Genomic DNA, 27,385 nt, shown 5'->3' on the forward strand with positions numbered 1-27,385 from the left:
GGTGACAAAATTACGTGATGGAAAATGGTGTTGGCCGTAATGTTAAACATTTATATGTGGTGAATATTTATCAAAATAAAAATATTTTTGATTAAATTTATTGTGATATCTGTAGTGTAATTAACAAAGTAATAAAATATATAAGATTATAGATTAACCCTAATGGGATATACAAAATGGCAAATTCCGGTTTGTAAAAATTGTGGGCTTTTACCTTACGTCTTCTCATTCATATGTTTGTTAGTTATATAACTATTTTGACAGATTTTGATGAAACTGTACAAGCATATATATTGCTTATATGCCATTTATATTGTGTGTAATTTCTATTCACTTCAGCTTAATCTGAGTGCCACATAATTCAAAGTTATAATTCATTTCTTTCTGTATTGTAGGAGTATTATTATATGTTCGTGTGCCTTATTTTAATGTCAAAAATTTACGCGGAACACTCTTGTCATTTGAATTTACAGGCCTCCAACAAATGCATTCGAAATATTACCATTAAATAAACAAAGTTATATGTAAAAATAAACATCGATAATGGTAACTGTGTATACTATCTGCTTCAACGTAAACTATGTCTGAATTTATTTCACAGGGTCTATTTATTCCTTTTGTGTGGTGATAAGAATTAAGAAGAAAATTATTCTTAACATTAATATACCTGCATTTATAACGTGTATGCTTTATGTTTTCTTGGATGTAAGTGTTATTTAGACGAGTTATGTCCTTCGAAAATTTCTGTTCTCTCATGTGTCTCAACCAGCGTTATCAATGTAAGTAATGAAATTACACGTCATTGCATTAAATATTCCCCAAGACTCTTGCCTAAATTTTACAATTCATTAATTTTTAATGGCAATTGAAGGGGCTGTTACTGAATGACCACAATCAGTACTTAGCCCCTGGACTTCTCCAGAACTTACGTTTGTCACATGAACGAGTGGAGACTGGGGATCCCCGCAGCCGGGAAAAAAGTTATTATCTCCTCCTGTGTCGCGTCTCTCTTCTCTCCCTCTTTGTCCTTTAAAGAGGTTCGTGCCGTAGTGTTTTCAACGTCATTCGGATATTTGAATATAAATATCTCTTTGTCTCTCGATTCCTTTCTGTCAATTGAAATTAATTGCCACAAGCTTTATAAAACATCCACCATTTGTCCTGCGTTCATCCCAGGTGTATTAATTTAGACAAAAAAATGTCGTTCATTTATAATCAATGACGTTTGTTACTAAAATATTTATTCGGACACTCCTAACGTAAGCAGTTAACTTGAGGCCATGTTGTCCGACTGTGTGGGTATCCGAAATGTGTGCCGTTAGCTACCACACAATCAATAGCTTGCTACAGGTAATTATCGGTATGGGGTGATGGTTGTGCGGATAGTTTGAATTGCTTGTTATGCTACCCCGTTCTGAACCCTCTCGTGGCACCACTAGATTGTGTGAGAATGGCCTTATTGAACAAGCAACCCATTCATGTTTCTGTTCTGCATTCTCCGTTTTATTCTCTTTATTGTCTTATGACTCAATTGTTTAAAAGCTGCACATGCACTATTTCCAGTTGCTATAATAATAATAATATTAAATAAAAGATGGGGTAAAGCTAGAAAAAAAACATTATTATGAACACATCCCGAAGGCAGTTGAGACAAGTCAGGATAACCAAATAATTATTTTGTGGAGCCAACAAGTCAAACCAGGTAGAACCATTCCAAATAACAAACCAGATATTATAATCCGAAACAAAAATGGGACTTTTCTCTTAATTGATATAGCAATACCAACTGACAGAAAAGTAATTAAGAAGGAAGCTTAAAAGATCTTGAAACACAGAGAATGTGGAAAGTGAAAGCAAAAGTAATCCCAATAATTATAGGAGAAACCGGAACTGTCTCCAAGTCACTCAGAAAATATTTTGCCAACATTCCGGACGAACAAAGCATCAGGGAACTTCAGAAAACTGCCATTTTAGGATATTTATATATGATTCGAAAGACGCTGTCGTAAAATATATAATCATCTCTCACAATAAAACTATATAATACGTGTTACACATATTAAAAACAAAATTCATTTCGGAAATAGCTGCTGCACCGTGTACGTCAGGGGCAAAGTTTTTCTCGGGTACATAGGAGTAAATACCCTATAAAGTGGTGAATAGGTGGAATTCAATTCAATTCTTTATTATTAGTGTGCTGTATCAACAGCCAGAAGGCCAATTACAGATACAGCACAGAGATGAGCACACGAACACAATAAAACACAAAAGGTAAAACAAGCAGGATATAAAAATACATTAGTACGGAGGACATTAATACACAAGAAAATTGCAACTAAATATATTAGCTTATTTGTAAAAATAATTTAAATCAATTAAGTAAATTATACTATTATATAATGTGAAGAAGTGTGACAATTTTCGTCTCGAATATGTCCGAGTCCCTGCAGACGACATTAGCAGCTGATGCGCATCTAGCAGAAGGACTGTTTTTGATCAAAGGGCTAAAACTGAACATAGAAAAATCTCTCAGATTCCGAGCAGGGATGCGGAAACCGACAGCTTTCAGAAGGAAAGGACAGTGTTTAAAACCGCGGTAAACCTGCACAAGGAACAGTGCATCAATGATAATAACAATAAAAACAACAAAACCAAAACAATAACAACAACAACAATAACAATAGTTTGTCGCTCTACAGTCATTGACGGACCAGGCCACCTCCCACGTGGCAGGTTTATTGATATATTTGGATATATGGTGGGACTCCTTAGACCAGTAATCAGCCCGTCGGAAGGACTCTACCTGTACACGGAATACCACAACACAAGGAAGCGGACAAACATTTATATATTGAATGGGATTCGAACCCACAGTCCCAGTGTCCCACTGTGACCGGCATCTTTTGCAGAAGACCTAGTGAATATTGGGATTAACGTACCTGCATAATCTGTTTATTTTCCGGATTACTTCCAAATTGGCTGTCATGCAAAGTTTATTAAACATTGGTTTGTACCATTTGTTTTACATTACAAAGAATATCCTGCACAATTTAGTGAGTGAATTTTACACTGTTGCGAAACGAGGTCTCTTATCCTAAGGGGAATTATATTTTGTATGTTGGTATCATAAATGCACCTACAAATATCATTTACAATTTCAGTGTTAAACATAAGAAGGTTGTTACATCTTGAAAATGTTACGTGGTGGAAATATATACTATTGTAAATTGTGTACATAAATGGATGCTTAAAATGTTTTGTAGTTGTTAATGTACAGTTCTGCTTGCATCGTTATTTATATTGATGATTTTTAGAAAAATAAGCATCATAAATCTTTGTTATAAATTTGTGATTTTGTAAAATGAATCAACATTTTTCATAAGACGTAAATGTAATTTTCAACTGTTATATTTCTAGATGTAGAATGAAAAGAAATGGTTTGAAGATAAAATATACTTTTCTGCTTCTTCTTCCTGTCAGCATCACGCTGAGTTCTTCTGTTGTGTGGGAATTGTATATCACAGTTCATCATAGAAAGTCTTTCTGATTTATGAACCGGACATCCCCGATGACCCTGACGTACTGAACATTACACAGCTCTTCATTCATGGCCTAAGAATGCTTGTGAAAACACACAGGTGATGCCTCGGAATTCATATTAAAATCTCTTCCCTTCATGTATTAATTCGACTGTTTATCCACCAGCTTCTGACGTGTAACAAACTTAGTTGAGAGAGTTAAATAATTGAAAGTCGATCGGCTAGAGCAGGGTGTTTAAAATAAAAATTACTCTGAGGAGGAAAGCAATGGGTGTTTGCAGTTGAGCTTACTGTACATACTGTACTAACTTCTGCTCTTGTATCTCTTGCTCAGGTTTTTCCTTTGCTTTTTTTATACTTCATTTATTTTGTTCTTTCTTTATTATTATTCCTTCTCTGAAGTAGAATTCTTCATGAGCAAATACTCTCTCACATAATGAAGAAATTCCCTCCTTCATGCTATACGAAGTTTTATTGCCGTGTTCACCAGAGCCCGCCACTGGACTCTACTTATGGCTCATGAAATCAGTTTACATCCTCACACCCTATTTCTGATTTAGTTCAGCATCGTAGGATTTCAAGTTTTCACAGCGGCGAGTATGAAGATGGCTGTCTTATAGGCTCTAACGCCGTGTAATCTGCTAAAAGTTTACCACCGTTTCAGAGGTCCTAGATGCCTCCATCATCAGGGCGATGAGTGGACATCTGAAACGTTGGTAAACTTCTGCCATACTTAACGGCGTTAAAGCCCAAAATACGGTAATTTTCACTTGAACGTTTACCTTTCATCTACGCCAGTGCCTCCAAAGTGGTATTTTTCCCTTCAATTTTCCTGACTGCATTTCTAACTTTTCCATGTGTGCTACATGTCCATCTATCCCATCATTATTTATGTAGTCAAAATTGTTATTTTTTGCCTTTGATTGAAATATATTTTATAACAGTCAGTGGAAATGTTGATGGTGGTCTGGGTTGTAACGTCGTGTTTGGCAGTAGGTAGGAATGAACGCTGCCACTAGAGGCAGTAGGTTCCTACGAAATGTTGGTATTTACCTACAAGTTCACCCTGCACTGCAAAACAGAAGACCAACATCGACATGAAGACATTAGCCTTCTGGGATAACCTTATAGTATTACAGACGTTGATCGTCGTTTCGGAGGTGCTTACTACCTCCATCATCAGGGTGAAATATCAGAGAAAGTTTTCGTATTTATATTCGCTACCGTGTAAACGTTATATCTTTACGTCAACATTTATACTGTTGTGTTAACCTGAGATCTCATGCAGTGTAAATGTTATTTTGATGCTTCATTGTGTACGCGCCTGACGATTTTCACATGTTTCCAGGACAATATTCTGCCGACGGGAGAAAAGGCTATGGAAGGTTTCTCCATTACACTGAACAAAGTGGACAGGCATCAGGCGGGCGTGTACCAGTGCACCGCATCCAACGGTGTCGGAGATCCCGTCACGGTGGACATGCAACTCGACGTCCTCTGTGAGTATTGCCAACTTATGTAAATTATTAGTAACTAGAATGTGCAGTTACAGAAATTAAGTATCTAAACAGAGGTAAAACAATGCGGGAGATGTGGGATTTGAGGATCTCACAGCGGCGAAAATGAAGAAGGCTGTCGTCTGGATTATTGCACCGTGTAGTCCGGTAGAAGTTCACCGACGTTTCAGATGTTCTTGCTTCGTCAATCATCAGAGCGATCACGTGTAGCAGCAATCTAGAACACAGCCGGCTGAAATGCAGCAGATATTTGAGAAAACATTTCATTCGGCTAAAATTCATTTTATTTAATTTTATATGTAGTTTATGTGCAAGTGACGTTAATCACACAGCTTAAGAAATATGTCCGTCATATTATATATTTATAAAGAGGAAAATACACGTAAGACTTGAGGTTCTCACAGCGGTGAATATGAAGATTTCTGTCTTCTGGGTTATTGCGCTGTGTAGTCTGGTCGATGTTAACCAACGTTTCAGAGGTCATACTGCCTCCGTCATCAGGGCGATGAATATATTCATCGCCCTGATGACGGAGGCAGTATGACCTCTGAAACGTTGGTTAACATCGACCAGACTACACAGCGCAATAACCCAGAAGACAGAAATCTTCAGGAAAATACACGTTTGAAATTAAGAAAATTAAGACTATAAATGAGAACAGAATTAAGAAAATGAGAAATAACATTAGAATCGAACATAATATTGTATTTATGCTCATGTATATATGTGCGTGTGATCTAGAATTTTTACGTAACAGAATTAATAGCATTTGCATGTCTCATATTACATTAATACAAGATTTAATTAGTACGGTGAAATTGATATAAAACTACGTCCCTTTGAAACAAATGTCCATGTCGTCTTTCTCATTTTACGTAGTAGCCTGCTACGAAGTATCTACTGTGCACACGCAGACATTATATCACATATATCAAGTAGCTACGGTGCTTTCTCAACTGTCAGATGAAAATGTAGAACTGTTTTAGCTCTGTAAGATCTTGATTTGAAGTTCATATGCAAGTCACGGAATTTCATATATGAAGTGTACGGTGCTTAGCTTGTGTTTGAGGAATGAACGAATGAATCATCTTATTCCTTTGTTACACTTTGCAGTTTAGTTACTTCATTGCTAGGTGCATATATGACTGTAGATTATATAATGTTGCACAAGAGATACATAAGAACATGTGTTCATCAACGAGGCTGTTATGAGGAGCGATGTGCTGAATTTATTTGTACGGGTATCAAACATTACTCGCAGACATAAAGACATTATTTAATACACGTAACAGTTTTGGATGCCAGAAATTGGCATTTCATTCAAGCGTCTATTATTACGAGACAGAATTTCATCACCTACAGAGAAAAACCTTATCACTAGACATACGCAATTTGTATCAGTTATTTGCTTTTATATATGATAGCATTAATTTCTACAAACTCTTATTTAGCGACTAAGGAACTAAGCTCCAATTGAAAACAAAGATGATTGTTTACGGGCGGGCCTTGCCTGTCGCACATTTAAGGGGATGTTATAAGTATGGAGCATTGGTGAATGATGATTGACCGGATAAAACTGAAATTTTCTAAGAAAAACCTGTTCTATTTCTTTGTCTGGCCATAAGTCCTACATAACTCTCCTTGGGACTGAACCCGTTGTCCACTGTGGGAAATTTTTTTCAGTTTTATCTGTCTTGAGTTTCAATTTTAAAGTTAATTTTTATCCGAATTGTTTCAAGTGCCCGCTTTCGAAGAGATTTTCTCGCCAATTCTCCTTATCCTTTATTTTCCTCAATCTGAGTTAAGTAAATTAACAGTAGTAGGAAAATTGTTTTAATTACGAAGTTAGTCTATTTTTCCGGTTTTCGCTTGCTCAGATATTTCCTCTTTCTCGTATCCGAATACTGGAAACTTTCTCTTCAAATATACTGAAAGTGCTTCTGTCATATCAAGAAAACGCATGATTTTTTCACAACTGTAAGAACCTATGAGTTAAAATAATTTACGTGGCTAGCTTTTGATAGCCGTCAGTGTTTTGAAAAGTATGTACGAAGTTCTTTGCTGCATAATAGGCCTTTTTAGACTGATGAAAATATTTTGCATTTCATCCGATGTGGCGCCATTTGAATTCCCTTTATCTCACGCTGTCACACTACTCAGTCTTTATTTATTTTTCTCTGCCCTGTATATCTGCCCACGTGTTTTGTTTTTATCTTTTTTTCTACTTCCTTCCAAATTCTCTTCACAGAAACGTTTTAATAAGTTCTTACTTCTGCACTAGATGTAGCTAAGAATTAATGCGTTTGTATTATTATCCAGACTGTTTCAATTTGCCTTTTTTGCTCCGAATTTAAAGTTCATTGCCTTGGCTGTTTAATGGTTTATTTTTAATTTTTTCTAAATATATTTACGCGTAACTATCAGATGAGTATTCATTCATGTCAATGGCAATCGTTTATGTTGTCACGACCTATGAAATTGTAAGTAGATACCAACAATTTGGAGGAACATACTGCTTCCATCTTCAGTCCACATGGAGTTACAAACCTATCTTCGCCACCGTGAAAACCTCAAATACCATAAACCAACCAACTAAACAACATTTTAGAATCAACATTTTATTCTTCAGTACACATTGTATCCTTGAATGCATCATTTATCCCTGCATGTAAGCAAATAAATGTCATTTTAACTTTTGTATTCCGCAGTAAAATTGTCCTGGAACTTACGCGTGTGACGCATTCAGTTCATCGAGCACATTTGCTTTTACATAACGCGGTAGAACCAGTAAGCACGCAAGGTAGCATTTTAAATATTCATAACGCTCAAACATTCCTCAGATTTTCTGTCATTATTGTAGTTAATAGTCCGTACCGAAGTCCATAAAATAGTCCATTATTTTTATAGACACAGGAGACTATTGACATTTTGGTGATTAGATAATTTGTCTCTTAGTAAACTACATTCGTCACTTAACCGATTTTTTAGACAATATTTTATTATGTTACTAATCCGGTTAGTTATAAACATACACTACTTATTAGTTAGTTATCCAGATGGGCATTGATTTGACAGTTCTATAAACAGAGGGTGAGACACAATACCTTCAAAAATTTCAAATGATCTAGAAGTCTACTGGCACGATTTTTATCAAACTGTACACCATAATAATATAGCCAGACGTATTCATTTTAGGAGCTATAGGTTTCAATACGGCTACCAACTGCTGGGTGACAAATTTCTCACCAATACTCAATATCTTCCCACATGCGTCGCAGGACATCAGGTGTGACATTTTCTATGGAGTCTCTGTACCTTTTCCTTAGATATTATACAGTTGCTAGCAAACGCGAGTGATACAATTTACCTTTTTATATATCCAAGGAAATTCATAGGCTCTACGTCTGGAGAGGATAGTGGCCATGCAATTGTTCCGCGTCGATCAACCCACGGGTCTGGATAATGAGCATTGTGAAATTCTAGCACATCAATGCGATATAAGGAGATGTGGCATTTTACTGAAAACTACATTCTTGTGAATCATCTTTCTGTGTCCGAGGAATCAGAACATTTTAAAGCATGTCCAAGACAGTATTTCCATTGATAGCCCCCTCCATGAATAACAACGGGTCATACGCTTTCGTTGTTACCAATGGCAGAATAAGACATTCACCTTAGAATTCTTAGGAACGTGTTCCATATGAACAGACAATTCCACTTCTCAAATATTTACATTCTATTTATTAACTACCCCATACTGATTAAATATGCACACGTCACTGAGAACTTCACATTCCAGGAACCCTTCATCATCTGGTGCAAAATCTTGATAGCTGTGATAGCTTGTAGGATTTGCTTTTTGTACACACATATCACACTGTTCTACAGAATATAAGCTCACGTCTCGCAAGCCGTGTTGATTTCTAAGGGCTTTCAACAAAACATCTCCTCATTCGATCAACAGATTCCTCAGTGACTTCTGTGCCACTCATAAATCTACAGCCTATTACGAGGTATCTTGCCGTACAGTGTACCAAATTTTCTTTGATCGTTTATAGCAGACTTCATTTCATGGAATCAAAACACGCTGTGTACCAGTAAACGTCGCAATTTCGCAGTTTTCCACTACCAGGGCGGTACATGTGTTGACATTTATTACAAGCCAGAAGAAACAAAACTCAAACACTGTCGCTATCAGTTGATATTTCGTGGAGTGCTCTGCGCCTTTAAGATATTAAACGTTTTTGCCATTTTAGCCCGGTTAACGCTCTAAAGAACAATAAATAAAGTGTCTTTAGCCAGCCAGGCGCTTACCGCGTGCGTAAGCCTCAACTAGCTGACTGACAACAGCTGACTGCCTGGAGCGCATTTTATCTTGTCGGTTCTGCTGTGTTTCAGTGTATCGAGCATCACTGAATTATGAAATTAAGACAGAAGACGATTTATATTTCGTTTATAAAAGTGTTAACCGGGTTAATACGGCCCATGCGGTTAAGGTGGACGCTCCGACCTTGGATATAACGCACATCCAAATTGAACTAATGTAAATCTGGTAGAAGCAGTAAACGGTCTAAGCCTACTTAAAGCTCGCGGTATATGTTTATTAATTTTTTAATTTAAATAAATCCAAAACTAATTCAGAATGTGTACTTCTCCAACCGTCTCTTTTCGATACGCCATTTTGGCATTCAGCTGATTATTTTATGAAAGTGGGTCGTAACTCTATTTCCCAGTTGGAGAGTTCCAACTGAAATCAGTAATCTGTTTTTGGAAATGACGTGGTTGCATGCACCTCTATTCGACTGTGCTTTGTTTTGTATTCCAGAAGCAACAATAATCTCATAATTGTAAACCTGTTTCCCTGTTCACGGTGTTCTAAATCGATTTGCCTGCTTTGTATGCCTCCGTCTATTCTCAGAGATATTCGTACTTACACGCAGTTTCATGTTTAACAATAATTTATCCTTGCGTGTTTATGTAATAAGCATATACGGCTCAGTGTTATTAATTAATAAGTATGACTGTACTTTATCCCATCCATTTCTGCCCCTTTTCTGCGTGCTACGTCCGTTTCCTTTACCCGCCTTCTCTTTCCCATCAAACTACTTCTTACTCTAAACAAAAGGTGAACTAGCTTATACATTGTTCTTTTATGACCATGGAAACCATTATATGAGCTGATGGACAGAACATAATACGGACTTAATAGCTGTGTTGTGTCTTTATAAGGCATGTAGTTGAAAGTGGGAGTCATTCAGTGTTTAATAATTTTCAGGAAAGGTCTCTGTATTAAACACACAATAGTGCATTATCATTTCGCGTTATGATATATACAGAACCTTAGTTTGCCAATACAGGCGTGTGAACTCTGTTGTGCAAGAGTCAAAATCAAAGAGCAGTCTTGTATAGCTGTGTAAAGTATAGTACTTCTGATACGATTTCTAGTACTCCTAAGTTCGTGTCTCGCCTTCTGACCCACAGGGGTCAGCTATGTAAATAGATGAGATTTCCGTCTTGTAATACTTTTTCCACAAACTTCTAGTTTTCCATAACCACGATTTAACTTTTAACATTGGACGCTGTATAATGTATGTCGTTGCAGAGCGTTAACAATACAACGTGTATGTATGTAACTTTGAACTGTATTGCCGCAGAGTTCCATGTGTAAATTATATGTAACATTTTTTTTTTATTCAGGTACTGCGCTATGACAGATAAGGTGTAGATGAAAGTTAAAGTTGAATTTGCCCCCGCAACTTAACAAATACCCCATCGTAGCATAAAGAGTATAAGAAAGAAGTAACGTTGTACAGTGACTTCCTTAAATCGGTGATAATCAGACGGCCAAGCAGTTAAATGCCTTTTAGGAACCCGGAGGTTCAATAATATATCCTCATAATTCTGCCAATTTACTCAGTTCTGAGTCACTTGAATTCATTACAGATCTTTACACTCTATCAAATATCCATTTTATGTACATATCGAGGACAAGTATGGCGTGTCGGCTTGTTTGCGTATTGGGAGCTATTTGGTTTAACAACACGAAAAATTGAGATGTATGTGATGTTAGAAGGACATAATGCTCATGCTGCTATACACAAAGATACAGACACTTACATTGGGCGTACGAACACAAAAAATACACATTTGTCAAACCGAACACGTAAGAATTTGGTCTCTTGAAGATATTTTGTTTATACGCCCTTCTTGCATGATACTTCCGATTATTTTATTCCATTTACGCTTTAGGACATCCGCATGCATATTTATTTTATAATACCCGACCAAAATTGTTAATCGTTTCTCATCTTCCTTGTATGTGCTACATAATTTACCAATTTATTTATATTTAATTAATTACCTTAATATAATTACCCAACTGAAATTAATATAAAGATATTCTTTATTCAACTCTTTTACAATTAAGTTAGATCATTTTAGATACTCTGATCTCATACTTTGTTCACTGGCATATAAACTTAAGTGCAGACGTTAAACTTTGTAGAGTCATGCTCCGGTCGTCTTACTCGCGGAGAAAAAAACCCTTTTATTTGTTTAATAGAAGGTTGGTTGAGTTTCGTAACAGTTATGATTTTGGCGACTGAAAGAAAAATCCTTCCTATTTCTTAAAGCCATTCACTTTACTGACAGAGCTGTCTGGCTTCCCTCTAAGAGTTCTCCGTCCATTTTAATTATAAACCTTTAAAACAATTCTGTTGTATGTCCCGACTTTGTCTACCAGATAGAACGTATTGATCACTGTAACATGAACTATGGTGATATAAGAGTTGGTCACCTTTCATGAAAAAATAAAACAATGATTATTTTTGTCATAAAGAATTACCTTCTCGGTACTGCGAAAGAATTTGTTACACCCGCCCTAACCCTCTCATTAGGATATATATATATATATATATATATATATATATATATATATATATATTGACCGTCCATTATACACTGCACTTTACCACAAACTTCAAAAGCTGTTGTATACATGTTTGAAAATTCTTCAAAACGTAATACGAGTATATTCTTCGTCTACAAGGGATTTTTTAAATATTTGATTGCAACGGTCTACGAAACATTAATTTAACGACTAAAACTTTTTAACTAAAAAGATAATGAATATTTGATTACTAACAGCCTACCGCATACATTACCACTGATAACACTTGCACATATGTGATCCCGAAAGCGTAGTGTTTTTCAGTGCTGTTAAAAATGTGATTAATTTCAATTTAAAAAAAACATTTCCTGTCACAAATATGGCCGCTACGCGTCTTTCGTGTGTAATCTATATAACCTCAATATTACGACCGTGATATGGTCAGATAAACTAGAACATAGTACACATATAATAATGGTCGTTTCGCTTTCCTGATATATGGAGACAGATTGGATCTGTGTGGGTGCCACCAGCGCAGTGTTCATGTCCCGAGACGATTTTAATTCTGCTTGAAAAAATCGAATATTTCCCTACTTTGTAACCTTGTTGTTCAGGCATTATCAATCATCAATATGAAAACTTTCAGAACAATCATATTTATACTAACCAAAAACACTGTACAACATTTATATAATTTATTGGAAAATATTGAAAATTGAATAATATCATACGTCCAGAAATTCGTACGTGGGACCTCTTGCATGGCCTTGAATAATTTATTTCGTTCTTCGGCGCAAGTATAGAAAATGGTCCTTCTTCACTTCTTCCTATCTGCGTCTTTTCGCGTTTCTCTGTCATTATATATTAAATCCAGGATAATAAAACTTTTTCGTGTAATTTTATATGGGGGATATGTTCTAAAATTTATCAACGCGTTTCATTTTAATTAAAATCGGCCAGCTATAACGGACACTTCAAATGAATACGTAAAAGCGTCTCCGTACGCAGTGACGTCGCCGGGTATCCTGTGGCTCCTTGGTTCCGAAGGTTACCTGGGGAATCTCCAGCCACGTAGACAAATCTGACGTCTGTGGCGTTATTGTCAACAATCAAACGACAAATTCTGTTGAATTCTCCAGAACTATTAAGGTGTGCGTATATTTCTTTACTCATTATGTTTAATAATTCGTTGCCTATATTCATAAATTAGGCTTGTACAGATTATACAGTGTTTTCAACACTTGATAATTATTTAGGTGTCGAAAAATTACCTTTCGTCCTACCGTCAGATTAATCAGGTTTACAATAGCCGTACCTTGCTTTTCTCAGACAACTTTTTAATATTATACTCGAATATACGCATGTCTCGAAAATGACACTTCTCCCTGAGTTTTACGACCGAAAATTTGTTTTCATGATACACACCCTGTTCATCTAATTCTCCTTGGATTCGTCACCCTGGTAATGTTAAATTGAATGTTAAAACAGTGCTTGACTGTTATTGGCCTTATCTGGCCGTTGTCAAGCACTTAAATAAATTAATTGAATTGAAAATTTTGAAGCTCTTCATATTTCCCCAGTCTTTTGTTACTGTATCAATTTTAGGTGCAGGTTTTATTAGAAACTTGTTCTAGAGCAATGTTCTTTTCTTAGGCAGACTACGTACCTATAAAAATAGTTGAAATTTATATTCGTGAGATTTTTTGGTAGGTCACAGTAAAATACAAGATTCTGAAATGAATTTTAGGAAGCTTTTTTTAAAATTCTATGCTCTTCCTCAGCATCAAGAATATAATTTCTGTTTTTATTGTCTTTACCAAATGGGCAACTTTAGCTTCAAATTTTCAAATTTGCCATTGTATGATAACATTTCTTGCATTCTGCTAATGAGACTTGAATAAATACTTAGTTTCATAGCGTTTCTTTCTATCTTCTGTTCAGTTTCTAGTATATTTTTGCATTTTAATTTGTGGTGTCGTATTTATCTTTCGTCTAATAGATGAACAAACTTATCATGACACCATAACAGATCTTTACCTGAAATATTCCATCGACTTCAATTCCACTTGATTTGTATGACTCCAAAGCGAATTTTAAAAGTTATGTTAATAAACATTCATCTCATATAAAGACATACTTAGTGGGAAACGAATCATAGAAATATTTCCTTACACGAATTTCAGTCGGAACGAAGACGAGAAGTACAGGTGTCGTCATAATTATGTACTCACAAGTTTTATAGATTTTTCCCTTCTTAGCGTAGCCATCATTAAAAATACACTGCATATTTCCGTAGCCCTATAGGGACGTTCTGACTCCCCATAATATCCCTATAAGGCAGGCGTATTATAAAATACTTTGTTATAGAAGACTTCCGTAAAAAGATCATTATTGAATATCATTTTTAATTTGGCAGTGACGTGGTTATAATATAAAAGTATTAACGTACCTTTCTGCTCATTTTAATATTTATGGTCTGAATATAGCAAAGCTCTTTTGGGTTCATGGACTGACAGGAATAAAAATATCACTCTGATGGAGAATACAGTGTCAGAAAGGGAAGCTGTAAGAAATATCCGCAGTAATTTAACACGTAACCCACTTCTGCGCGTTATTGATGGTACTTTTGATCCTTCACTCAAGTTTTATCACAGTGACTTTTACACGAACATAGCTTTCAACCCGAAAATATTTTATTAAAACAGCATAACGATGATAATAATTGTATTCATCACATTATTAGGGCGATCAAGTCAAGGCGGACGAGATGGGCAGGACAAATAGTACGCATGAGAGTCGAAAAAATGTAGGGAAGATGCAACTTTGGAAGTATGATCATAGATGAGTGGATAATATTAAAATAGATCTTAAACAAATGAAAGGTTAGGTTTTATACATGATTAATCTGGTTCAGGGTTTTGCCTAATGGCGGGCTTTTGTTAAACGGAAATGAACATTTTGTTCCATAAAAGACGGGAAAATACGCGACTAATATCTGACTGCATTAGCTTCTTAGGAAGTGCTATGCTTCATGAAGTCAGAAAAGACCTCTTTCATTCGACGAAGAGAAAATTTTTTCTTTGCAAATTCTAAGTTTTCTGGCTACCAAATTTTATACGACATACGAATTGTTAAATTGTTCTTTAGGACTTTATTCATAATCTGATTATTATAAAATGAAAACGCTCCGGAATCTGGATTCTGCTTTCATCATCTAGAAGAAGAAGAAGGAAAAAATCTTTGGACCTCCTGGCTGAGCTAGTCTTAAATTCGGACAGCAACAACAATAAAGCACCAGGGGTCCAACAGATATATGTTCTCTTTACTTTCGTCCCTGATGATGGAAGCAGAATTCAGTATATGAAACGTTGTAACTTTATAATACTTAGAGTAAGGATAAAGTGCGAAAGAACTGTTTTACACTATGTAACGCACCATAGTTATTAACCTTCAAACCGACTTAAAACATATTTCTTAATTCCTTTATTGACACTATGAAGTGTTTCTAACATTTATATTCTCCGAGACCAACAATTATTTCTCAATTATTTTAATAGCCGATAAAATGTGAACACTTTATTTCCATCCGTGAAATAAAATCTTTTGTATGCCAAAAAACAATTCGTAATTGAATGTACAACCAGAAAATATCTCAGTACCAAGCTTACTTTATATATGGGGTAACAACATAACCTCTGCCAATCATGTTGACGTTTGACATTTTTCAACTCTATACCACCCATTTAATGTTCTATAGATACGCCTGTAGGAGTAGATGGATGTTGGATGGGGTTGAAGCTAAATAGTATCCAGCAGTTAGAGACAAATTCAACGCAGGGGAAAGTCCACTCGACACGTCATATCACAGGGGTCGTACATTTATCTTTCCAACCCCCTCATGAATGTTTCATAAGGGTAACAGAAGCAAAGAAGGGTTGGGGAATAATAACTGGAAATGGATGTGCTTGTTCATTAAAAAATCTGCCCATATTCTTATCGTGATATGTTGAGAGAAGGGAACGGTTCGCTTTTACCTCTTTATAGTAACTCGAAAATCAAATGTTCATTATTCTATTTAAACTGTTTAAAGAATTTTAAACGTGTGCTTCTTAATTTCATTAGAATAAAAATTATTTCGAATATATCTCTTGAGAGCTTCGAAAGACTATCAATAAGAGATTTTTTACAAGAGGGAAAGTACGTTAACCATCTATTAGTATACAATGTAGATTAAGACAGCTAATATCTAAACTTGTATTAGAGTAATTAAATTAAGTGATGGGATGGGCGGCATATGTAACACACGTGGGAAGCTTAAAGTGCGTAGAAAAGCTTAATCTGTAAAACATTAAGCGCAAATATTACTTACGAGAGCCATGCGTAGGTGTGAGGATGATATTAAGTATAGAAACTGTGGAAATAATGATTGGAGGTTTTAACTGAATTAAACTACTAAAACAGAGATTAAAATCGCATTTTATTTTTTTAGTAAGTTAAAGAATTATTGCTGTCCATAACACTCAGCGATTTCCTTGACCACATTGTGTCATAGATCTGTTTAGATACAAACATGTTTCCATTAAACATATTTTAATATTATCATTCCGTCTGTTTCTCGTATGGCCATATTCTAACATGTTCCTACTTAAATCGACGTTTTATGATTTTATTTAGATATTCTTGGCGAATTCAGGAATAGTAATTTTAAACAGGCCAAGATCACCTGCTTTCTGCACAATATTCGTATCTTCCAATTTAATGTGTTAATGCAAAACTTGTGTCAGTGAAGCAGTATTATAAAATTATAACTCATGTGTGAGTTATGTTTCTAAATAGTCGTAACCCCCTTAATGTAACTTACATTACATTATTCAATAACTTTGTGAATCACTAATTCCACGTAACTTAAACTATCTTCCATTCTCTGCTTTATTCCACGTTTCTTCAATTTCCAATGCTTACTCAATTACGTTCTGGAGATATGCCTGTCCATAATATTCCCCTCTGACTGTATGACAGAGTATTAAAAGTGACGGAACTTGGTTTGATGCTTGATTGTTGGCATTGCTACCAATAGAAAGTGATGAATGATTAAGACATAACTTAGTAAAGTACGTGAAGTTCTTGGTTTGATGAGGAATTGGAAAATGTTTTAACCTGGGGACAGAACAAGACTCTTTAAGATTTCCGTCTTCTGGGTTGTTGCGCTGTGTAGTCTGGTCGATATTAACCAACGTTTCAGAGGTCATACTGCCTCCGTCATCAGGGCGATGATGACGGAGGCAGTATGACCTCTGAAACGTTGGTAAACATCGACCAGACTACACAGCGCAACAACCCAGAAGACGGAAATCTTCATACTCACCGCTGTGAGAACCTCAAGTCTTACAAGACTGTTTAAAATTGTTCATGGACAGAATAACTTCGGAAAAAAGTTTTCTACTTTTCAAAGTTGTTATCAAATTGCCATAAATTATTTTCGCTGCTAAAATGTACTTTATAGATATAACAAAATACATAAAACAAATATAAAATAATTACTTTGTACAGATCCTAAACTGTCTGTTCGCAGGGTTCTGAAATATTCAATAAGCCCAAATTAAAATGGGGCGTACTCCACTTTCTTATCCCGTAACAGGTGCACTAGATAAAAATAGTAAACACTTGTATCAGGATACCCAAAACTTCCATATCTCTCAGTCCTTATTTTATGTTTATTATATTCGTATGCCTTTTTATTATGTGTGTACTAACAACTTTAAATTCATTGACAACAATATTTGTAATAATGTACGAACAGAATCTAACCTAGACAATGTATCAGTGTCGGAAATTATTAGAATTCCAGTAATAATTGCAGTAGTGATGTAGCGATTATATGGCATCATAAATTGACAGTCGTGATATCGAAGCAGGATTACCTTTAAAATTATATTCCTGTTGTTACAATGAGCGTGAAAATACAAAATAAGATTCCAAACGCTTCCTTGATGGTAAATACTTTCCCAGACAAGATTCGAACACTGTTGAATATAGTTCGTAAGGAATTTAAAAGAATTGTTATAAATGTGATCACAGTACCTTCCACACTTTTAACTGAGGTGTGTTGTATTGTATCTGTGTTAAAAAACAGAAGGTGATTGGTTCTGTTGACAGAAGTTCGGGCACAAAGAAATTAAGGCCTACAAATACATGTACAATTAACATATTTTTCCGTTCTCTACCGTACTAACAATAAAGTTGATTCAAATACAGCCACCAGTTTGATTGATATTCAGATTATTAACAGCCGTGGCACTGATATGCAAACCAACTAAACAAACGCTTAATTACGACACATTAAAATTAGAATACTTTATCTGCAATTTAAAGATTTTACAGTTTCACGTTACGCCCTTTTGGAAGTTATGAAAATCCGAGAGATTTATTAAAATGTGCGGCTTGATTAACTTCCAGTACTTATTTCATGTTCTAAAACCTTATAAAATTCCTGGTGTAACGATACTAAAAGATATCGATTGATTGGATGGTTGAGTGATTGAGTACGGGTAACTGGTTTTATATAGGTGTATAACTGAAATGTGATACGGAGCTTATTTTCAAAATATGCACGTTCTATATTCGCACGTGTCTACGTTCTCACACGCTGGAATTTGCACAGACATGTTTCAGGCTTATTTAATTACGATTTTCTGTTCGTAAAGCGTAATTATGTCTGCCATATTTAACAGATTTTATATAGTCTTAATGCTCGTGGGTTCAGCCTTATATGAATTGCACCTGTTTTAGAATTATGAACATCTTTGTCAGGCAAATGCAATAAAGCAATTGTATGAAGAATGTTTATTGTTCTTCTAGAAGTTGCATGTTTGGAAATAGTATTTAATAAAATCCCTTGTAACTTCTTATCGTACAAAGTAGATACATAACACATACTTATTGGTTTAGTAATACATAATGTAACGTTGCCACATTTTATTTATTTAAAAAAACAAAGGGAAATTTTATGTTTATGTGTTTGTGATTATGTTTATGTTCGAATGTGCGTACGTATGTAAGTACTTAAAATGTTCATAAATGTGGTGTGCTTTTATGTATAGTCTGCTTAATAAAGTAATTGTAAAATCTTATTTGGATATAAATGAAGACTGAAACACATTTTTATTCTAATTTTTTTGGAGAAATGGAAACAAAAATTATAAATGGATTTTTAGACGAAAAGTAATAGGATTCAGGAAAGATAAAATCCCGAACTATATAATTAGAGGAATTTTGGTTATCAGTTGTGTTTTACATGACATGAGAAAGAGACAATTAATATGGTATGGACGCGTCGAAATAATAACATAACAGATGACCCGAAGAAGTGCTGGAGTTGTTGCTAGACGGATAGCTGATGGGCGAAGGGTGCACTGCCAGAGAGGTTAACGGGACAGTGGATGGATTAGAAGAACGAAGAATTTGAAACGGGAGACGCCAGCGACGTTAACAGACTACAAATAAATACGTACATTATACTATAAATGTGTATGTTTTCTTACTCCACATGGCGATTTATGTTTTATCACCAAGTGCCATAAAACTTTATAAACTTATTTGATTTGTTATCTCTTGGAGCAATGTTGTATTTCTGCAAAGGCATATACAATCTAATTTTACTTTACGGAATATTCATATGTGTACTAATCTATGTAAAAGGACGTTTTATGTTCGTATGCTTGTCTGCGTTCACAGCAGATATATTTAAGTGGGCGCAGACTTCGAGGAAAACACTGATATTATATAGTAGGTAGCATGCATGATATTTGTTAAAGTTCTTTTCCTGTAGCGGCATGTTTGAATGATATTTTAAATACAAACTCTCTAAGACTTATTTCCAAGCCACTAACTTATTTTACTTTTCAATTGCGTGCCTCCATTTCATATGTGAAACAGTTATATTCGTAATTTAGAAAATATTTTTCTTTGTGTTTAAATGTAAAGCGCTGCTTTTAAAAGTTTGCATGAGGTGGAAACTGTCTGTAACGTTGCCTCGTGATATATCACTGCAAAGCGATGAAATTTAGTATGCTACATTAAAATTAAAGGCTGCTCTGTATTCGCAAATAATTGGGATAGATTCTGTCGGTTTGTAACTCAATATACACAAGAACCTTAAAAGAAGATCACGTTTTACCGAGTCATCAATAAAAGTAATGCAACTTCCCACCTGTCTAAAATCTGCATACGAATACGTGAGAGAAATTTTGTATGATCGAACTATCTTTCCCAGTAGCTTCAAACTTCTGTACATGTAATGAGAAGTTCTGTACAGGCGAGATATTACCTTTTACATTCGTTTCTATGAGTAAATAAAGTTATGTTCTTAATATTCACCAAACGTCCCCAGTATTTATTCTTAATGAAATTTTGTTCCATATCTTACTACTCTTTTACCTTCATATGTATGTATAAATGTATAATATACCCTCTTAGATTCACTGTCGCGCACATAGAGAAACCCTTTAAATAAAATATCATCGGAGCGTTGTAAGTACAGCGTCCTTCAAATCGGAAGGAGCCGGGAAGCAATAAGTAGAGTTGAAGTTGTACCAGTAAGTTCAATATTTTATTCTGTTTTCCCAGGTGGCCGGATTCACAGGAAGTGTGATTGATGGATGTTCAGGGCACAAGACATCATTTTCATTCGCATTTTAAATGGAAAGGGAATTTTATGTTTAAGCTCAGATTTCAAATTTAGTTTATGAGTAAGCGATAAATCTGTCTCAAAACAGAGAGGAAGAGTCTGTTATATTACATACATGCATGAGTTTTCTTTAACTGCTTAAATCTCCTGTGGTCGTTTGTTCGTTTCTCTGTTGTGACATTTGTGTATATACGCTATTTTATTTTATGATTTGTGTCGTCAGAATTCTTTGCCGTGGATTCATTTTCTAGCCAGATAGATGGCCGAATGTATCTACTCTTTGACACAATAAATTTATATAAATAAAATTTTAAAATTTTACTTTGTACTTCAATTACAAAGATTAAATCGTTAACATTTTTTATTCTGAGAATGGTTTGAAAATCAGTCATACATTCCGTGAACAAAATTAAGAATTAAAATTAAATTAGGAGGTGCTTATAACTTACCGCTATGCTTTAAAGTCAGTAATGTATTATAAAATAAAGTCTAAAAATGACTGACTAAGAAGGAAAATTACGTACGTATCTCAATTTTCGTATGTTTCACGGAGGTATGATAACAGAATTTATGTCTTCCCATGTGCTATTGATGAGGTAGTATGAGGTAGGTATGAAGTAAAGGGTAGGATGGGCATGTAGAAATAACAGAGACGCTAAAAATTCATGGAAAGCATTTGTGGCGGATGATCCTGATATGTGAGGGCAACTAAACTGCAAAGATAATGTTGTAGAAATATAGAGGAACAGTTGTAAGCTTGCATGTGGCATTGAAATGATGCCCACTAATTCCACCTTTGAGGGCATGTTGTTAAGTGTAGTGGGTCTGGCTGTAGTTGTATTGATAGATGTACGACCTCTCCGGGTCTCTTCGTTCAAATGCTTCGGGGCCCGATTTGGTATTCTCTTTGTATTTATACTTGCCGCTCATCAGTCGTATTCTGTTCATTTTATTCACCGTAGTTTTGATGATATTTGGAACTAAATGGATTGTGTAATGTTGTTCTTTAAAAAGTGATAAAGTGTCGCTATTAAATAAATTCTCTACCTTTTAAGTAACCCGAATCCTCATTGTCTTCTTCAGAGGATGCCAATTCCTATGCCAGTTATATGATAATTACTCTAATTACGATCCATTATAATATTATTATGCGATTAAACTCTAGAACTCCAAAGTCGAGATTTTGCTAATGCCATTTTTATTTCTAATAATATTCGTATGGAACGTTTATTTGTTGTTTTTACTCATTTGTGACTTAGTTTTGTAATGTGATGTAAATATTCTAAAATCATTTCCAGTGTGAAGATTTCTGTCTTCTGGGATGTTGCGCTGTGTAGTCTGGCCGATGTTTACCAACGTTTCTGAGGTCATACTGCCTCCGTCATCAGGGCGATGAATGATGACGGAGGCAGTATGACCTCTGAAATGTTGGTTAACATCGGCCAGACTACACAGCGCAACAACCCAGAAGACAGAAATCTTCATACTCACCACTGTGAAAACCTGAAATCTTACATTTTTAGTGTGTCTGACTGTCCCCTTACACTAGCGGCAACGTCTCCGCCATGTCTGTAGTACGTGTGGTCTAATTGATATTCTGCAGGCTGGCACAGATTACTCTTCATCCCAACATTCTTTATTTCACTGTGAAATAAATACGGTTAGTGAGTGAGTGACAAAGTCTAAAATCGATTATGCTGCTGTAGGCTGCATTGTAATGAAGTTGCATCATATTGGTTGTAAGCTTTTGTCTTTTTGATGATCAGTATTCAAGCACCACGTAATGAATATACATATCTTTGAAATGTGCTGTTTCTTGTCGTCTTTGTAAGTTTCTGATTCTTTGTTCACAACAGAGACAAAAATCTGTGAGAACCTGAAATCTCAGATTACTAAAATATATCACCCTCTCATCTTCATTATCGTCTTACCAATTATCACCTTCACAACGTTCTACGTATATTTGTTATTTTCCATAATAACATTTTGTATAACGTACACTTTGTGAAGAGAGTAACGAAGTTCTCGCTGTAAATGTTCTTCATTTTAATTGATTCTGTATGCATATAATTTTATTTAAATATTTCTCTTAATTTTAATGGATGTTGGAGACACCATTATGTGATTGGATATAACTGGTTTGAGACAGACTCCTTAGCCACAGATAAATTGACTGTGGTCTTTTGGGTTGTAACTCTAATTCTTGTAGGCGGTCATAAAAGTGTCAACTTTTTAATTGATTGCTTACATATTTGGTTATATAATATTGACAGTTTGATTAGACAATTGTCGATGTTTTGCTTCTGGGTTGTAAAGCGATGTAAACTGCCTCTGCTATCATTCCTGCAGATGGAGGCACTACGTTCCTCCGAAATATCTACCTATAAGTCCACATGGCGGTAAAATCCAGAAGCCAAACATCGACAGTTTCACCACTGTGGAAACACCAAGTCACATATTTAATTCTTGGCTGTTAACGACTCTATTTTAAATACAGTAGATAAACAGCATGGAAACATGTAGGAAAATTATGAAGAATTTGAAGATTTAAGTGGGCTGTTTTCCATCATTTATCTGGAAGGACTAGAATCTACAAACTTGAGTTACAACCGGTGAAGTTTAGTCTAGATTCGAACCACTAACCTTCTAACATCAACTGTTTTCACTACACAATCTGATCGGCATTGTCCATCTGTCAGTAATTTAGTATCTTAATTTGGTGTGTGAACGATAAGACAAAGTCTGTTTGGCTTCATACACTCTCTGAAATGTGGGAAAAGATTGATATGAACGTGTGCGTATTGTTGGTACTTAAATTATAACAAAAGTGATTGGAGTTCTGAAAAATTATCTTACAATCTCTCTGGCAAGAATAACACAGGGTTTCAAGAGATACAAAGATATCTTGTTCTCAGCTCCTAAGAAACTATTCCTATTTCAATTTAACTCCTGTGGGCGCTGTCAGTTCCTTACTCAGTCAATAGAATCAGCAGTACCAAGAGAAATCAGGGTGCATCTAAACCACAAAGCACATGTCTTATCGTTGCTATTGAAAAGGGAAGAAAGAAATTGGTTCTGTTGCCGAATTTACGTCAACATATTCCTCTTCAGTTCAAAGAAGGTTATATCTGAAGAGATATTCAGTGTTAACTCTTATAATCCCCCATTCACTGTGTATATTGTTTAATTTTATTGTTAATTTTAAATTAGGCCTAAGCGTAGGTTCATATGGTATGCTTCTTGAATGTGGCAATAAAATATTCTGGTTATATAATAGCGATACGTTTCTTGATCAGCTTAACAACTACATTTTATGGACATCGAGGTGGATTTTAATTAGTTACCCACTTTATTAATTAACTTGTTAAAGTTCACGTAGGTTACGAGAGCTTCCATTCTCATTCCCAATTGATCTGTCGTTCGGAATAATCGCACTGCATCACATTCGGTAGTACATAATCTCAGCAGTTGTACAGCTTCGTAATATAACTGAACAATCTCAGAGTAAAAACTAGAGGCGAGGTATTACGAATAAAACTGACAGGGCAAGCTGTCACGAAGTTTCAGCTTAAATTAAATATACTTTAATCATAATATGAGGTTATTCTCCTTGCTTAACGATAGATTTAAACTCATAATTAAATGATAAGTGACACACAAGAAACAAATTTGCTATGTTCGATTCAATCCATTTACACTAATATAATAAGCCCGTCCGGTTTGTCAGATGGTTAGCGTACTAGATTATTATTCAAGGTGTCTCGAGTTCGATACCATTTTGTGCGAGTAATATGATATTTTATCCATGTATTTATGATGATCAGTGTACTAACATGCTGTTCAATAGGTTCCATGTTCGATTGAAAGTGTTGTTACTAATATGAACTAGTTTCTAGCGTATTAGTCTATGAAATAATAACCGAGAACCTTCTACGGGCTGCGGGGACTGAGATTAATTTCTTTGCGACGGAGAATTTGACTGGATTTTATGGTTTCTCCCTAATAATGGCAGGAGAGACAAATTCCGAAGAATGTTATATTGAAAAAAATTAACAGACGAAGCAAAATGTCCAAGAATATATATCGGTTAAGGTCAGTAATTTTCTTTAACAAAATCAGTTATCGGTAAAACATATTACACTGAGTTTGCTTGCGTAATCTTTCAATATCTGGTTTAATTTCCGTTGCTGAGATTCACATTCATCCCTCCAAATGTTCATTACTTAGACGCGTTGTAATGCGTGACGTTCTTCATGGAGCTGATCAATTGCTCATAGCGACGGGTACTGTTACATACAGATTATATTAACTAAATATGCTTTATGTCAGTTAAATGCTTTTCTTCACAGGGGTTAATTGAGCAGATCTTAGAAAATTCTTCGTTCTCCATACAAAACATCGGATGATTGCATATTGAGAATTCTTTATTTAAACATTTGCTCTCTATAATGATCCGTTCTATTTTAAATTTGTGTCCCGCCTTAGGAAGTGTCTTTAATATTGTTTTTAAAGAAATAAATGTGTAGCTTAAAACGTGTACTGACCATTCGTCAAGTTATAAATTTCTTTTTTATAAACATCGTAATCTCGTAACACAGATTTATCTCCCACACAAAATAATATAATAAATGAAAACACAAGCAAATGCACTTTATTTTTATGTTTATTTTCATAAAAGCTCAAGCTATCTCTCAAAATATTTTTATTTACGAATTACAATTGCGAATGTTTGGCCACGTAATGGGTTTCCGTTGCGTGACAATATGAAAGACTATATGAATTATCCAATGTTTGTCATTATATTGTGAACATGTAAGTCTGCAATACTCGGCTTTTTTAATTTACTTAAAAGCGGCAATGGCGTAGATGGATTGCTTCAGGCAACTCTGGTTTGTAATCACTAGGGACAGATCAACGGATGGCATTGTGTGCATAGGTACCCTAGGGATCGTATCAGTAAGCATTTTAAGAGAGAGAAGATGGAAGAATGGAATTATGGAAAGTAAACCAACTTTAGTTTGATTTCAAAAGTGAAGAATGGGGTTTAGTTTGTTTAATATTCTGTTTGAAGTGAACAGTAAATAAAATAAACATTGTAAGAATGTAATGATTAATTTTCAGCTGTTACGTCATGAGAATGATAAAAGATGTTAATGTAGAATCGTCAGTGTAGATAATTAGATAATCTTATTTCTTTTATTATAGGCCAATTTTACGACGCTGTCAAAGTATTGGGTTGTCGTCGAATGGTATAACAGTTGGTAAATAATAAATTTAAAGAATGTGAAATGAAGCGATTAATGTCTAATTTAAGGCACTACCCTGATATTTGCATGAAGAGATCGAAGGAAACCACAAAAACCTAAGTTAAAATAGCCACTTATGCGGCCGATATTTGCATTCATGACTTCCTGATTATAAAACAGAAGTTATAATATCAGGTCTGTAGATATTGTTATCCAAGAAAATGTCTTGTAATAATAATTAAATTAAATACTTTTACTAGTTTTTGGCATTAGTTAGAATTGAAATGAAGATAGACAGATGTGAATAATACAAATTAAATAATAAGTATGTTTAACGCGAGAACAGTTTACATATGTGTAAAAGTGCCATGTAAAGAATCTGGACAAGGGAACGTTACATTAGATAGACATTAAAAGTTAGAAAATAATAGTAATAATAAATATTATGAATTAATTCCGGAAAATAATAATCATGCAAATGCACGTATGTCTTTGAACAAACGGATTACTATCAAAACATCCCACATTACAAACATAATAAAGTTAAAATGTTATGTTATTTGAACACATGGATTATTGCCTAAACACCTCACAATACTAATAAAATAAAGTAAAAATGATATGTTATTTGTTCTTAGTATATAAACAGTAATTTATATTTTTCATTAAATTTATCATATTTGCTTCGTATACGTCATGGCATCAATCGCCAGATTTAGAGGAATGTTTAAAAGTACACACAACTGAAGAATTAGATACCGAATTACTTCAGTAAAACTTAAAGTCATTTATTCTGGATCCCATATGCCTGAAGATGAAAATCAGCACATATTAAAAATGTATTCGATCATAAATCAAAGATATGACCAAGAGAAATCGATTCGATAAAATAGAATAAACAGAAATTTCCCATTCTCAATTAACAATATGTAGGTATACAGAACGCACCCTTTTATTTGTATTATGTTGGTACTACTGGTCGGACAAGTAGTAACTGTGAAAGTGTACTGAGAAACTGCTCAGCGAAATCAGGCGGTTGTACAAGGTTAATTGCATTTCCATCTTACGATTAATTAAGTATAAGAAAGATGATAATTATTTTGTTTATCAGTTCGCATAATTTGGTGCATAAGGATATTAGCGTCTTCCTAATTTAATATACGTACAAACTTATACACTGTATCCACTTGACAGACTGTTATATTCCCATCGTTCACTGCAAAAGGTGGAATTAAGAGAAATTTTCAGCGGCTATCCTTGGCTTCTTAAGGGGTAGTTAAGAAGGAAAAGTTGTCTGCAACTGGAAAGCATACAGTGTACTGAGTACATTAATGTAGGAAAAGTAAACATAGTTATGTTAGTTAAATGTGATAGAACATGGATTACAAAGGTATGTAAAAGTTTTTTGCCATGGATTTACCACGTAGGTGGGCAAAAGTAATTACGGTGCTGTGTTGATGTGAATTACATGCGTAGGTCCCTTTGGTGGGTTTTTGTAGTAAAATTTT

The 27,385-nt window shown here is 34.9% G+C and overlaps 1 protein-coding gene across 3 annotated transcripts in view; it reads left to right on the forward strand.

Annotated features, from left to right (window-relative positions):
- LOC110832657 (lachesin) overlaps positions 1-27,385 on the forward strand; it is a 509,136-nt gene that overhangs the window by 445,895 nt on the left and 35,856 nt on the right. For all 3 annotated transcript variants that reach the window (XM_087353324.1, XM_022069833.2, XM_022069832.2), the window contains one exon: positions 4,888-5,038. In XM_087353324.1, coding sequence (XP_087209450.1) covers positions 4,888-5,038 — 151 coding nt within the window. The remainder of the gene's footprint in view (positions 1-4,887; positions 5,039-27,385) is intronic.

Source organism: Zootermopsis nevadensis, unplaced genomic scaffold, assembly GCF_977971745.1.
Source record: "Zootermopsis nevadensis isolate Lab colony 2312 unplaced genomic scaffold, Znev_1.0 Znev_ptg000022l, whole genome shotgun sequence".
NCBI classification, from domain to species: Eukaryota; Metazoa; Arthropoda; class Insecta; order Blattodea; family Termopsidae; genus Zootermopsis; species Zootermopsis nevadensis.